This window comes from Lissotriton vulgaris, unplaced genomic scaffold (assembly GCF_964263255.1).
Source record: "Lissotriton vulgaris unplaced genomic scaffold, aLisVul1.2 SCAFFOLD_1779, whole genome shotgun sequence".
Taxonomy (NCBI): domain Eukaryota; kingdom Metazoa; phylum Chordata; class Amphibia; order Caudata; family Salamandridae; genus Lissotriton; species Lissotriton vulgaris.
In genome coordinates, this window is record NW_028252259.1 from 202,552 (window position 1) to 217,526 (window position 14,975).

General features: G+C 46.6%; 1 protein-coding gene across 1 annotated transcript in view; it reads right to left on the reverse strand.

Moving 5' to 3' along the window:
- Positions 1-983: 983 nt before the first annotated feature.
- Positions 984-14,975, reverse strand: part of LOC147662623 (uncharacterized) — a 295,476-nt gene continuing 281,484 nt past the window's right edge. Inside the window, exons 8-9 of the mRNA XM_086951043.1 lie at positions 1,472-1,884; positions 984-1,108 (exon numbers count right to left, since the gene is read on the reverse strand). Coding sequence (XP_086807169.1) covers positions 984-1,108; positions 1,472-1,884 — 538 coding nt within the window. The remainder of the gene's footprint in view (positions 1,109-1,471; positions 1,885-14,975) is intronic.

Here is a 14,975-nt window from a genome sequence, read left to right on the forward strand (position 1 = left end):
GGTGAACGTGCGCGCTCACATGGGGGATTCCCCTGCACGTGCCCATCCCCTGTCTCACATGGCAGCACCGGGGGGTGGGGTGGAGTGGAGGGGTTGTGGTGTGTCTCTCTATGTGTGCGTGCGTGTATGTGCGCTTGTGTGTGTGCGTGTGGGTGTCTCTCTGTGTGTACGCTTGTGAGTGTGTGTGCGCATGCGTGTGCGAAAGCAGGGGGGGTGTGGCTGTGTGCGTTGGAGGCTTTCAAGGGAGACAGGAGATGGTGAACGCGCGCGCGACCTGATCCGATTCCTGAGGCTGCGCATGCCCATCTCTAGTCTCCCTTTTGGCTCCTTGTAAGCAGAGCCGACAGCTATAGGTCTCGCGCTGCGACAGGGCTTTCGCCCTGTATCGCAGGTGCGAGACCTAAAAAAAGCATTTGCAATGCAATTGCGACAGAGATGATCAACATTCAGCACATAATTGGTCCATGGTCCCTACTGAAGATATACAGGCATACTTCCACATTCATCCAGTGCCTATTTCTATATAGATGCACTGTCTCATTTTTAACATAATTGTATAACAGTTGCTACATCGTAAGGACAGACCAAAAGAGTAACATCAATGTAATTGTTGTCACATAGTTTCACAGTTAAAACGTAATCATTATTTTCATGGCTGAAGAATTTGTGTCCTCATTAGTTCTACATCAGAGCTTCAAAGGTAAATGTCATGCACTGCAAGGGTTAACCCAGACAGCTGCTGCTTTCACTATTGCTTTTCTACACAGTTCTCTGGCCACTGTCGCAGAACAATTAATGATGCATAAAATAACAACATGGTCCGGTGTTCTTGGATTTATTTCGTTAAAACTCTCTCACAGAATAAAAACCAACAAGGTTTCTTTACTTTTAGTCCACTTTGTGCTAGTCTCCCAATGGGTTTCGTGATATTTCATGTTTTTCCTAGCTGTAGGGAAATAAACAATAGCACAGAATAGACACGTTCATTGATGGTGATGGAGTGCTCGCTGATTTTTTTTTAGGTTTGAAGACTGACAAGAGCTTTTTGCACGTTCACTGCCATGATATGGTTTTTCTCCAGTGTGTGTTCGCTGATGTCCATGTAGGGCTGATAAGCGACAAAATCTCTTCCCACATTCTTTGCACTGGAATGGTTATTCCCCAGTGTGTGTTTTCTGATGCTGTTTTAAGTTTGTTAAGTGACTAAAGCTCTTCAGACATTCACTGCAAGGATACCGTTTTTCTCCAGTGTGTGTTCGTTGATGAACCTTTAATGTTGATGAGTCACTAAAACTACTTCCACATTCACTGCAATGGTATGGTTTTTCCCCTGTGTGTGTTCGCTGATGATACATTAATCCTGAAGAGGAACTAAAACTACTTCCACATTCACTGCAATGGTATGGTTTTCCCCCTGTGTGTGTTCTCTGATGCTGCTTTAGCTGCCATAAGTTATAAAAACTCTTCAGACATTCACTGCAATGGTATGGTTTTTCCCCTGTGTGTGTTTTCTGATACTGTTTTAAGTTTGTTAATTGACTAAAGCTCTTCAGACATTCACTGCAATTATATGGTTTTTCTCCGGTGTGTGTTCTCTGATGCTGTTTTAGGTGTGATAATCGATTAAAGCGCTTCAGACATTCACTGCAATGATATGGTTTTTCCCCTGTGTGTGTTTTCTGATGCCGTTTTAGGTCTGATAATAGACTGAAGCTCTTCAAACATTCACTGCAAGGATATGGTTTTTCTCCAGTGTGTGTTCTCTGATGCGGTTTTAGACCTGATAATAGACTGAAGCTCTTCAGACATTCACTGCAATGGTATGGTTTTTCTCCAGTGTGTGTTCGTTGATGAACCTTTAATGTTGATGAGTCACTAAAACTACTTCCACATTCACTGCAATGGTATGGTTTTTCCCCCGTGTGTGTTTGTTGATGATACATTAATCCTGAAGAGGAACTAAAACTACTTCCACATTCACTGCAATGGTATGGTTTTTCCCCTGTGTGTGTTCTCTGATGCTGTTTTAGGTGCGATAATTGATTAAAGCTCTTCAGACATTCACTGCAAGGATATGGTTTTTCCCCTGTGTGTGTTTTCTGATGCCGTTTTAAGTTTGTTAATCGACTAAAGCTCTTCAGACATTCACTGCAAGGATATGGTTTTTCTCCAGTGTGTGTTCTCTGATGCCGTTTTAGGCCTGATAATAGACTGAAGCTCTTCAGACATTCACTGCAAGGATATGGTTTTTCTCCAGTGTGTGTTCTCTGATGCCGTTTTAGGTCTGATAATAGACTGAAGCTCTTCAGACATTCACTGCAAGGATATGGTTTTTCTCCGGTGTGTGTTCTCTGATGCTGTTTAAGGTCTGATAATAGACGAAAGGTCTTCAGACATTCACTGCAATTATATGTTTTTTCTCCGGTGTGTGTTCTCTGATGCTGTTTTAGGTGTGATAATTGATTAAAGCGCTTCAGACATTCACTGCAATGATATGGTTTTTCTCCAGTGTGTGTTCTCTGATGCCGTTTTAGGTCTGATAATAGACTGAAGCTCTTCAGACATTCACTGCAAGGATATGGTTTTTTTCCAGTGTGTGTTCTCTGATGCTGTTTTAGGTCTGATAAATATATAAATCTCTTCCCACATTCATTGCACTTGAATGTTTTTTCCCCATTGTGTGTTCGCTGATGACTCATGACTTCTGTAAAACTACTTCCACATTCACTGCAATGATATGGTTTTCCCCTGTGTGTGTTTGCTGAAGCTCTTCAGACATTCATTGCATTTGTATGACTTTTCCCCTGTGTGTGTTCTCTGATGCAGTTTTAGGCTTGGTAAATTTACTCTGTGTTTTATATAGCAGAACCCCCATTTCCTTTAACTTTCATTTAACTGTGCTTTTCGCTGATTGCTATGGAATGGCCTGAAAGAGTTTAAAATACACCTCTAGCTCTGACTGGTGGTCTGATATCACTTTAGGAAGCAGAGTACTGCAGTAACCACCTCATGATCAGAGCTGGTATTGGATATGTTTACACAAGAAGTGGTTGATCAGTGTTGCCTTCATTTTCTAGAGGTAATTTCTTCATCTTGAGGCACGGAGGTGCACAGCTGAGACTCGTAGAAACACCGAATTGCCCTTGACGGTACTTCCAAGATCTTTCAGTTTATGTTCAGGTTCGGCTGCCTCTGAGGGCACTTATGTTTTCCTGAATACTGAAACTCAATGTTCCGACTTTGCTTTTGCAGATTTACAGTATTATCTTCATTATTCCTAAACATTTTGTGCAATCAAGGATTGTTTTCTGTTGGATGTAAAGAGATTTAAATTACTTATATGGAAAATACCGGAATATGCATATACAATTTTTAGTTGATTGTAAAAGCATCTCATTTATTGCTATTGTTTAAACTTATCAAGACATATTTAAGACACATTTAGCCATACAGAGATATTTGCATAAAAGTTTCTTTGAAAATGCCACAATGTTATTTATTTCAGCAAAGGTGTTCATAGAGTAACTTTGCAAAAATGAGCACTCGCATAGCACACATATACTAGTTACAGCTTTAGGTAGATGCATATGGTCAAAGTTTTGTTAAAACAAAAACAACTCTTGGAGTAAAAGATGGATCAGGAACACTCAAGACAGCAAGGTGGGCATCAGGAAGTTGTGCCATACATCAAATCCTATTGTTCACAGAGGTGCCTTGCTCCATTCACTACTAACTACTAACTCTTTTTCCAGGAGGATTCCCCTGGCTGTTGTCTCAAGGCCTGGTTATTGGGGGCCTTTTGTGCGCTGATTGTGTTTGGGGCCCTTGTGGCATAAAGGGTCTCTATCTGGGCCTTGTAGGCCCTGCATCATGTATCAATCCTCTCCCCATATAAAGTCCCTGCCCAATCTAAAATGGGGACGCCTCTAAGACTCTAGGAATATAGATATCGACATAGGATTTAGCATGTCCTTCTTATGTACATGAAAGAAGAACTATCATGTTCTATAGCTTCAAAGTATTTCCACGTGGCGGCCATCTTAGAATGATGTTGTTTACTAATTCTGCTTAGATTTCCAGACTGGCTCGGTCTACCGAATTTCCAAGTGCATCCTAGGCGACTGTTCATCCTATGAGTTTGAGTTTGAGTTTAAAAATATTTCTAGAGCGCACGTACACCCAGCGGTTTCATGGCGCTATGCAATACTACAAACCCAAATGGCAGAAAGACTGACTAGGGAAATGAGGAAGAGTTAAGCGGGGAAGGCCTGGGAAAAAAGAAAAGTTTTAAGGGCTTTGCGAAAAAGTGAGTACTGGGGACAAGATCGAAGGTGGAACGGGAGAGAGTTCCAAAAGACAGGAGCCAAGGTAGAGAACATTTTTTACGTTTGAAACGGGAGACTAAGAAAAGTTGTTGGGTAGATGAACGCAATTCCCTAGACGGGGTGTAAGCATGAATTGCAGAACCAATGAATGCAGGGGCAGAACCGGATCAAACATTGAAAATGATACAGCCCAGTTTAAACAGGGCACGTTGCTGTACGGGGAGCCAGTGTAAGGATTTAAAAAGAGGAGTAACATGATGAGATTTGGGTAAGTTAAAAACGAGGTGGGCCGCCTGGTTCTGAACCAATTGGAGACGCCTCACGAGGTACGCCGGCATGCCACAGTAAAGGGCATTGCTGTAGTCCAAGCGGGACGTCACCATCGCCAGGAGTATGAGTTTAAGAGCAGCAGGAGAAAAAAAACGGGAGACTTTGCGTATTGTCCGGAGGGAAAGAAAAGCTGAAGATACGGCTGCACTGACTTGAGAATGAAGAGAAAGTTGATCATTAAGTTTAAAACCAAGAGTTTTAACAGAGGAGGAGGGGGTGGGTGGGGGACCTAAAGAAGGGGGCCAAAAAAGAGAAGACCATGGACTGGAGCAACCACCTGTCAACACCAATTCCGTTTTGTCAGGATTGAGTTTCAGGTGGTTGTGATTCATCCAGTCCTGAATGAAGGTCATAACAGAGTGGAAGTTAGATATTGAAGCAGGGGAGGAGGATAAAGAAAAAATAAGCTGGAGGTCATCCGCGTAATTGTACACAGAGACCTCCAGCTGCCGTAAAGCAAAAATCAGAGGGGCATGGTACAAATTGAATAACAATGGGGAAAGGGAGGATCCTTGGGGAACCCCGCACTGTACAGGCCGGAAGTCGGCAGAATAATCCCCCAAGCGAACTGCTTGAAAGCGTCCGCTCAGGAAGGAGGACAACCAGACCAGGGCCGCACCCCCGATTCCCGCCGCTCCGACACGGGAAAGTAAGATGGCATGATCCACCGTGTCGAACGCGGCGGAGAGATCAAGGAGGACCAGGGCCTGGGGCTGATTCGTGTCCAAACCCTCCCTGAGGTTGTCCAAGATCGATAGAACCACGGACTCCGTAGAGTGAGCAGGGCGGAAGCCGGCCTGCCTGGGGGCTAAGACACTGTGCCTTTCCACAAAGGAGCTCATAGTTCTTACTACATGGCGTTCCAGTATCTTGGCCAGAAAAGGGAGGAGTGAAATAGGGCGGTAATTGGCTGAAACCGAAGGATCGGCTCCAGGTTTTTTTAGGATGGGTAAAATGACGCGGATTTAAGTGAAGAAGTGACAATACCCTGGGAGAGTGAACTGTTGAGGAACGTGAGGGGTGGTGAAGGGCATGAAGAGTAAATCTGTTTCAGGATATGAGCAGGGCAAGGATCCAAAGGGGAGCCAGACTTAACCAGGGGAAGGAGGGACAAGAAGGAATCAGTTGTGAGAAGTGGGATAGAATCCAGGTGCGAAGTGGCTGGGGGACAGTGAGGATTGATAATGGAAGGGGATGGGAGGGGGATGTTGGCTCTGATCGTGGTGATTTTATCCAGAAAAAAAGAATTAAGGGAGTCGCAAAGAAGCTGTGAAGGGGAAGGTTTGAGTGTGGCCCTGTCAGAATATGCTAGATCTTGAACGATGGCAAACATTTCTTTGCGCCGATTTTCGGCAAACTGAATTTTGGAGGAGAAATAAGCTTTTTTAATTTCCAAAATGGCTTTCTTATATAGGGCCGAAAGGGTAATATAATGTTTTCTTGAAGTGGGGCAGTAGGTCTGTCGCCAGCTCCGCTCCGCTCAGCGAAGATTACGTTTTTGCATCTTCAATTCATCATTGAACCAACGGTTTGCGTCTTTGGAGCGCTTAGATGAAATACGCTTTAGAGGGGCGACTAAATTACAGCCGTCCCGCAACCAAGCATTGATGGATTCCGCTTGTTCTAGAGATGACAGCCCTGAAAGATCCGGGCTGGACGCGGAGAGTGCGGCAGACAAGGAACCTACATCCACGCGGTTCCAAGAGCGTGCCCAAATATTTTTGACTGGGGGGGTTTGGGAACTGAACAAAAGGACAGGGAAAAGGAGATAAGAAAATGATCGGACCAAGTGCAGGGGGATATGGATAGAGAGGAGACCGGACAATCTCGGTACCAGATTTCGTAGAGGGTATGGCCCAGATTGTGAGTAGGAACGTGAACAGCGGAAGTGAAATTAATAGAGCGGAGCGACTCTGAGAATTCCCTGGAAGCTGTGCACTCTGCTGGGTCGGAGGGCCAAAAATTGAAGTCCCCAAGCACAACAATGGACGAGTGGTTAACTGCCAGGGTAGCCAACAAGTCTTGGAAGGATGGAAGAAATAATTGGGGAGAAGATCGGGGCCGGTAAATAAGAACACAGGTAAGTGGGGGGGTAAAGGAAAGTGAACGGGCCACTAGACAGTCTGACGCACCTAGAGGGGATAAAACTAAAGGTTGAAAGATAATTTCTTTACGAGCAATCAAAGCCACTCCACCTCCAGACTTGCCGGGAGGGCGATCGACTCGGAGGGCATAGTAAGATGAGGGAAGCATTGCAAGTAGGGAGGGAAGGGAGCTATCGGAAAACCAGGTCTCGGTCAGGAACAAGAATGAATGAATGAATGAAATGGCATTTGTAATGCGCAGCTAAGCCCAATGGGCGTCAAGGCGCCTAAATCAAATAACTAGCTGTCAGCAGTCAGAAACAGAGCTTACTGGTATGCTTTAATAAAAAGCCAAGTTTTCAATGACTTCCTGAAAAGGTCAAGAGAAGGCAGTGACTTGATCTCAAGGGGGAGTGAATTCCACATCTGGGGTGCAAGAATGGAAAAAGCTTTGCTCCCCCATCTAGCCTTCTTGGCTCGAGGAATTACCAGTTGGTTGAGCTCACTGGAGCGTAGGCATCTGTTCGGGACATATCTAGTAAGTAGGGATCCAAGGGCATCAGCCGAACCTGCAGTTAAAGCCTTATATGTTAGACAGAGAAGTTTGAACGTGATCCTTGAGGGAATAGGGAGCCAATGGAGATTCTTCCTCGCCAAAGTCATAGATGACAACCAAGGGAGGGCAAGAGCGAAACGCGCTGCCGCATTTTGTATGACCTGCAGGCGCTGCAAAAGGCCCTTGTTGGCCCCGACGTACAGTGAATTACAGTAATCGAGCCTTGAGCCAACAAGGGTGATCACCACCTGTTTCCGTGCCTGTGGGGAAAGATAATGGACAATCCTTTTCAGAGTCCTGATGACGCCCCAACAGGTAGCCACCGTTCTGTTGACCTGAAGCTCCATAGAGAGCTGGGTGTCAAAGATGACACCAAGGTTCCTGGCAGATTGTGTAGGTGTGGGGCAGATGCCTAAAGAAGGAGGCCACCACTCACCTGACCACATGCCCTGGTCTTTGCCAAAGACCAGGACCTCTGTCTTGTCCCCGTTCAACTTTAGGGAGTTGGAAATCATCCACTCTGCAACAAGTTGCATGCAGGACCTAAAGTTTGACGCTGCTTCATTCACAGAGTGGGTCAGGGATACCATAATCTGCGTGTGGTCGGCATACGACACTACCTCCATCCCCTGAGATCTTACTAGTCTTGCAAGGGGGGCCACGTAGATATTGAACAGGGTCGGGCTCAATGCCGACCCCTGTGGCACCCCACATTGCAAAGACTTAGCAGGGGAGAGGTACTCACCTAGCATGACACGCTGCTCTCGTTGATGTAAGAAGGAGCTCAGGAGACTGAGGGCCGGTCCTTCTACCCCTGCCTCCCTTAACCTGGATGTTAAAGTAAGGGGAGACAGGGTGTCGAATGCTGCTGTAAGGTCCAGCAGCACCAGCACGGTGGTTTGACCCCGATCAACTTTCCTGCGGATGTTATCCATGACCTTAGTCAAGGCAGACTCCGTGCTATGTAGCTTTCTAAAGCCATGTTGTGACCCATCCAAGAAACCTGAGGCATCGAGGAAATTAGAAAGGTGAAGGTTCAAATGGGTCTCCAACATCTTGGCAGGGGCCGGCAGAAGGGAGATGGGTCTGAAGTTCTTCAATACTCCGGGGTCTAGGGTGGTCTTTTTCAGCAGCGGCTTTACAATGGCTTTCTTCCAGAGTGATGGAAAGATGCCTTGTTCCAAGGCTCCATTCATTACTTCCAGCATCGGGGGAAGAATGATATCCCTACAGTTCTTTAGTTGTTTCAAAGGAACTGGGTCCAATGGGGAAGACAATTTCGTTTTGTCCAACAGGCTATTAAGTCCCTCCAAAGAAAGAGCAGGGAAATGTTTGAGGGACTGGGGGGTGTCTCTGCTCCAAGATTCCAGCCGATTAATTCGAGAAGAGTCCTCAGAACTCAGAGATTTCCTCTGTGATTGCAGAGCTATGTAGATATCATCTATTTTTTTGTAGAAGAAGTCTGATATGTTGTTGCATAGCTCCTGTGAAGCAACCACAGGGTCTGGTACCTGGAGAGAGCACAGTGAATCCACAATTTTGAAGAGCTCTTTAGAAGATGTTAGAGAACAGGTTAAGTTGGTAAAATAGTCCTGTTTTTCCTTAATCACTCTATTTTTATACTCTCGTAATAGGCTCTTATAGACTTCTCGATCTTTGGAATCCCAGGATTTACGCCATCCTCGTTCCTTCTGTCTGCATTTTTGTCTAAGAAGCCTCAGGTCAGTTGAAAACCAAGGGGCAGTTGGCTTCTGTCGAACTACAGATTTCAGAGAGGGGGGGATAATTCATCTGCGGCTCTGGTGATAGCATCGGTGAGTTCTTGAGCCGACTCATCCACCTTCCGCTGAGATGTGATATTGGTGTTCAGAATAAAAGGGGCAAGAGCCTCATTTGTGAAATTTCTGAAGCTCCTTTTAGAGTATTTTTTGCCAGTGCCCAAGTCAACTTCAGAGCAGGGGATGTCTAGGGACAATGGGACTGCTAGGTGGTCGGACCATGGAATCGGTACCGGCATTCCAACAGTTAATCTGGAGTCGTTAGAGAAAATCCCATCAAGGGTGTGCCCCGCCTTATGGGTCGGGTAGAGAACTCTTTGGACAAAGTCGCACGCCTCCAGTGAATTAAGCAAGGAGGAGGTATCTTTCGAGGCCATATCCTCTAAATGAAAATTAATATCCCCTAAAATGGTAAGATGTGGTCTACCAAAGTAGGGTTCCAAAATTCTAAAGAGTTCTGGGCAGAAGTTAACTCTGGAACCGGGAGGCCTATAAAGTAGAATACCAGAAAAAGAGCTCGATGGAGCATGTACAATACAGAAATATAGGGCCTCGAAGGGGTCAGTAGGAACCGATAGGGGTTTTATGGTACAGGAGAGTGTGGATTTAAAAAGAATAGCTATTCCACCACCTCTACAACGTTCTCTATCTAACCTCAGGAAGGTGTACCCTTCAGGTATGGCCAAGAGAAGGTCATGACCAGAGGAGTCAGAGGCCCAAGTCTCGGTAACAAAGACCCAGTCCGGATGCCTCGTGCTAACAAAGTCATGAAATTCGATCCCGTGTCTGATCAAAGAGCGTGCATTGATCAAAAAGCCCTGTTTGGATTGGGAGATATAACCAACAGACGCAGGAGGAGCAGAATGCCTACAAGCCTGACTGGGAAAATTAAAAGATAGTTTACAAGAAGGACACGCACGCGCCTGAAGCAGTACCTCCGGTCTGAGCTGATGATGACAGAAGTGCGCAGGAGGTCTCAGTGACAGCAGGTTGCGAAACAAATCATCCCGGGTGGAGGAAAAGGATAAGTCGGGAGTCCCAGGGTCCAGCACGTCCTGCAGCCCGTCCTCAGCGCGGACGGGCGCAGACGGGCTGAACTCTGGCGTAACTCCGGCGTCAGTCTGGCGTCCCCGCAGCGCGTATCCGCTGCGCGTCAGCATGACTCACTTAAGTACACGCCTAGCGTCCTACTGGCGACTAGAGCGCTATGCCTACCAATCAGCGCTAAGACTCGGCACCATCCACACCCAAGATGGCGCTACAAAGCGGAACTGCGCCGGGAAGCGGACCCGCCAAACAGCGGTGAGTTTCCCTCAAGTTAGAGTGCAAGTACGGGCCAGGCGCTGTCAGCGCTATTAAAAACAGGGGAAAATTAACTTAAGCTGAAATAAAATATTAGACAAGGTTATCTTAAAAACGAGCAGCAGCTCGATTCCTGAAGTGCACAAAGCGCATGCACCGGTCGACTGGCAGCTACGAAGGAAGAACAAGCAGTTTACCTCTCTTAAGTACACGCCTAGCGATCAGGTTTGCGTGAGTCCAATAGCGTAAAGAGATCGTGCTGATGTTTAACTGCCGATCTAGTATTAAGGTACATTGCGGAGACAGATGTACAAGAGGGACCCGTAGGCAAAGAAGTAGTGGGGCCGCTAGTCAAAGGCAGGGGAGGCGGGCAAGAGTGGGAGAGAACACAAGGTGTGGAAAGGCCAAGCCTGATGATTCGGGCTGATACAGTGTCTTCTAATGGCCACGGGCCTTGGAGATCGATCAGTTGCGCAGAAGAATATTGAATAAGAGAGGCAGAGTGACCAGCCCCTAGTCCCGGTCGGTCGCGGACGGGCGCAGACGGGCTTTCCTTAGGTGCGCCTTTGGCGTGGCATCGTCGCGCCCGCTGCGCTCGTCCGCTGCGCTTCCGGGGGAGACACATAATTTAAAGCAGAAGAAATAGCTGGACGGTGGGGGTGGCCTCCGAAGGGAGCGTGGCCTGCGGGCTGGGCGAGACGCTGGTGAGCAGCGTTCCACGCCAGATGACAACAGCCTAGGTCCGCTTTAACAAAAGCGTCAAGATTCCATGGGGTAAGTGAACTTTAAAAACACAGGAATAGTGAAATACAAACAATTTTAAAATGAACTGCCTCCCGGCTTTCCGCCTCGGGAGTGTGGTAATGCAAATGGCAGCGCTCGTATTCAGCGCCCCTTTGTAGAGATGGGCGGTGGGCGTGGCCTCCGAAGGGGGCGTGGCCGGCGGGCTGGGTGAGGCGCTGGTGAGCAGCTTTCCACGCCAGATGACAACAGCCTAGGTCCGCTTTAACAAAAGCGTCAAGATTCCATGGGGTAAGTGAATTTTAAACACACAGGAATAGTGAAATACAAACAATTTTAAAATGAACTGCCCCCCCGGCTTTCCGCCTCAGGAGTGTGGTAATGCAAATGGCAGCGCTCGTATTCAGTGCCCCTTTTTAGAGATGGACGGTGGGCGTGGCCTCCGAAGGGGGCGTGGCCTACGGGCTGGGTGAGGTGCTGGTGAGCAGCGTTCCACGCCAGATGACAACAGCCTATGTCCGCTTTAACAAAAGCGTCAAGATTCCATGGGGTACGTGAACTTTAAAAACACAGGAATAGTGAAATACAAACAATTTTAAAATTAACTGCCTCCTGGCTTTCCGCCTCAGGAGTGTGGTAATGCAATAGGCTATCCCCACTATTCCTCTAATCTGGATTCTATCTTCCTAATTGCATAATCTAGTTTGAGCTAATGTATTTCAACTTCCCCTTTTTTATTTTTCGCAGCTGAGCCCTCTCCTCAGGATTTTCTGTTTTCCACCTAGTAATCGCATGCATATAACGCTGGATAGCCTAAAACAGAAAGAGTACCTTCTCTCTTGACATCTTCTGTCATTATGCTGCTGTTTAATGGGCTGTCTTTGTAGAACGGAGTCATCGAACTTTCCTCTAGCCACCCCATGATTTGCCCCGTCCCTTCCTTCCTTCCTTCCTTCCTTCATCTGACCATACCCCCTTCTCCTCATCTCCCCTCAGCTTCCCCCCACGTGAGCATTCAGTACCCCGGTCCCTCCCCTCTTTCCACTCTGAAAATGTGGTGCCCTTAGCCATGGATTACCTTTTTCTGCGTGAAGCAAGCACACAATGTTACTCTCATCTTGGTACAGTGGTAGTCTAAACGCTGAAAGATGCAATCTAAGATTGAGTGAAGTGTCATGGAGATTCTCTTCCTTGCTCGAACACCTCCAGCACCTGAGATCTCTAAGAATCATTTAAGAAACAAACGCATGCATAGCTCAAAAGCAAACTTCCTTAGGAAACTGCTAAACAATGCCAGGAATCGACCTAAAAACTGTTTGAACTCGTTAAATTGCAATCTAACAGGAAACCCAACCTACTTTCTGGGTCTTATCTGCAGCCTAACTGCGAAGAACTTGCCGCCTTCTTCCTGGGAAAGACGAACAAAATTGAAAGTGACTTAAAGACTGCATTGGATCTCCCCCCGATGCTTTCACACGTCAGTCCCCACCCACCTGTGTGGCCTGAGCGTCCTACACACACCCCCAAAAATATTGCTGCATGGTGTTCATTCAAATCCTTTGATGAAACAACCATACTAAAAATCCTGTCAACACTTAAACCTTCAAAGCACTTCAGCGATCCGCTTCCTTCAAATTTCTTAATTGAGATTAAAACCTCTCTTCTCCCACCAAAATAGTAAATGATTCATTAATTCAAGGCAGCATACCAGACTACCTCAAGTCTGGACAGATAACCGCCGTTCTGAAAAAACCCACAGCAGACCACTCTGATCTACATATCTTCCGCCCTATCTCTAGCATCCCAACTCTTTCAAAGCTCCTCTAGAAATGTGCCCATACCCAGCTATGCAAACACAGAGCAATTTCAACTCTTAAATCAATACCAATCTGGATTCCTTCAGGGACGCAGCACTGAATCAGCCATGACTCACATAGCTGACGATGTTTTACACAATGCTTGATCAAATTTAATCCTGCCTTTTAAGCGTCCTTGACATGTCATCAGCATTTGATGACTTCAAGTCAGTTGCTCAAGCCCTAGTGTTTTCCAGGCTGGACTATGGAAATGTAACCCTTTGCGGCCTTCCTAGGTCAAAGTTCCCCCCCTTAGGGCCTCCCTTAACTCAGCTACAAGGCTTATTACTGGATCTGAATGCAATAACCACATCACCCCTTATTTGAAATCACTAAACTGACTCCCTTACGAGGCACACATAAATTGTTAAATTGCCTGCATGACACACAAAGCCATACACTCCAACACCCCGAGGTACATTGCACATAAACTGGAGCTGCCTGGTGACTCTAGAACCTCAAGAAGACTTACAATCGTGCCTACTCCGGCAATTGCCTGAGAATCTGGAATTCTCTACAATCTGAAATCCGAGTTAACTCTTCACCTGCATCTTTCAAAGGATACGTAAAAGTGCTTCTGATGAACACATTCTTGCTTTAGCTCACATGATACTGTTATTGCAATGGTTATTATTGTTTATTATTGCCTGCCTTACCTGTGTCTCTCACGGGCAGATCCTCCATTGGCGGGATGGAGCATCACTCCACTTCAATGCACCATTGAAAACTCCCAGAGACTCCGGCAGGGGCAGGCCTGATGAGTGGCAGCAGTGGTGGGCTTCCTGTGCACTAGTTTGTAGTGCGCATGTCTCTTTGGATGGCCGTCTTGAGACCGAAGAGCCTGAAACCAAGAGCATGTGTGATGATTCCTCAGCAGCTTCTCCTCTATGAGGTAGAGCGGGTGCAGGCCCAGAAGTATTTTCAGATAAAGAGCTGGGCAATAGGACAATGGCTTCCAATAACACTGCACTGAGCCCCTCACTTCAGCCAATCTTCAATGACTGTTTGAAGAACAGGGCAACAGGAAGGTGTGTTAAATGCCGACCACTAACCTTTCACCAGTTGCACACTGGGACTGCATTGGTTAGATGGAATGCTGTGCTCCCGCAACCGCTCAAGTCATGCATGCGGGTGCTACAACTTGTTGCGAAGGGTTCCTTGAACCCTCAATTCCAATTCGCACGGTTTAACTACACACACCACAGTTCTCCCCCCCCACCGTATCCAGCACATGTTTCCTGTTTCGAGACCAGAGTGCCCACACTGTGGCTGATGCCAGCTTCTAACATACGGTGTGGGAGTACCTCAAGCCATGACTACAGGTGTCATGGCTTGAAGTTACAGCCACTATAGCGGAAATCGCAGACCATACATGGTCACCTACTCCTGAATCCTGACTGCTAGGCCTTCACCCTAAAGTAAAGAGGGGGCAAATACTTACACCAGTTTACAGACCTTGCATAAGTACTTTTCAAGAATATGACTCGTTAACGAGTCATTACATCGCGTGGCATTACAACACGGTCGTTACAATAGCCGTTTTGTTACCACGTAATGCCATTACTATGCAAGTCATTACATCGGCTTGCAGTAGATGGCGCGCTAACATTAGAAATGTATAAATTACTACTCCAACTCGAGCCTACGTAACAGTAGGGAAGGTGTTGGAACAGTAAACTATACTATTCCTTTTGTTAGAGCGCCATCTACTGCAAGTCGTTGTAATGACCTGCCTTGTAATGGCATTGTGTGGTAACAGCGCGGTCGTTGTAACGACCACGTTGTAATGGCATCATGGTGTAATGACCGCAATGTAAAGGTCGTTTCCCACTTTTCAAGCGCCAAATATAAATGTCTTGGAAAGCAGGCTCTGTGCTGAACACCAAGAGGCAGCTGCATACTCTCCTGCACTGTGCAGGACCAGAGGCCAACACACTACACATGCTACTCACTGGAGGAGTGGGGAGAGTGGATGGGTGGGAACTGTGATATGTATATCCTTA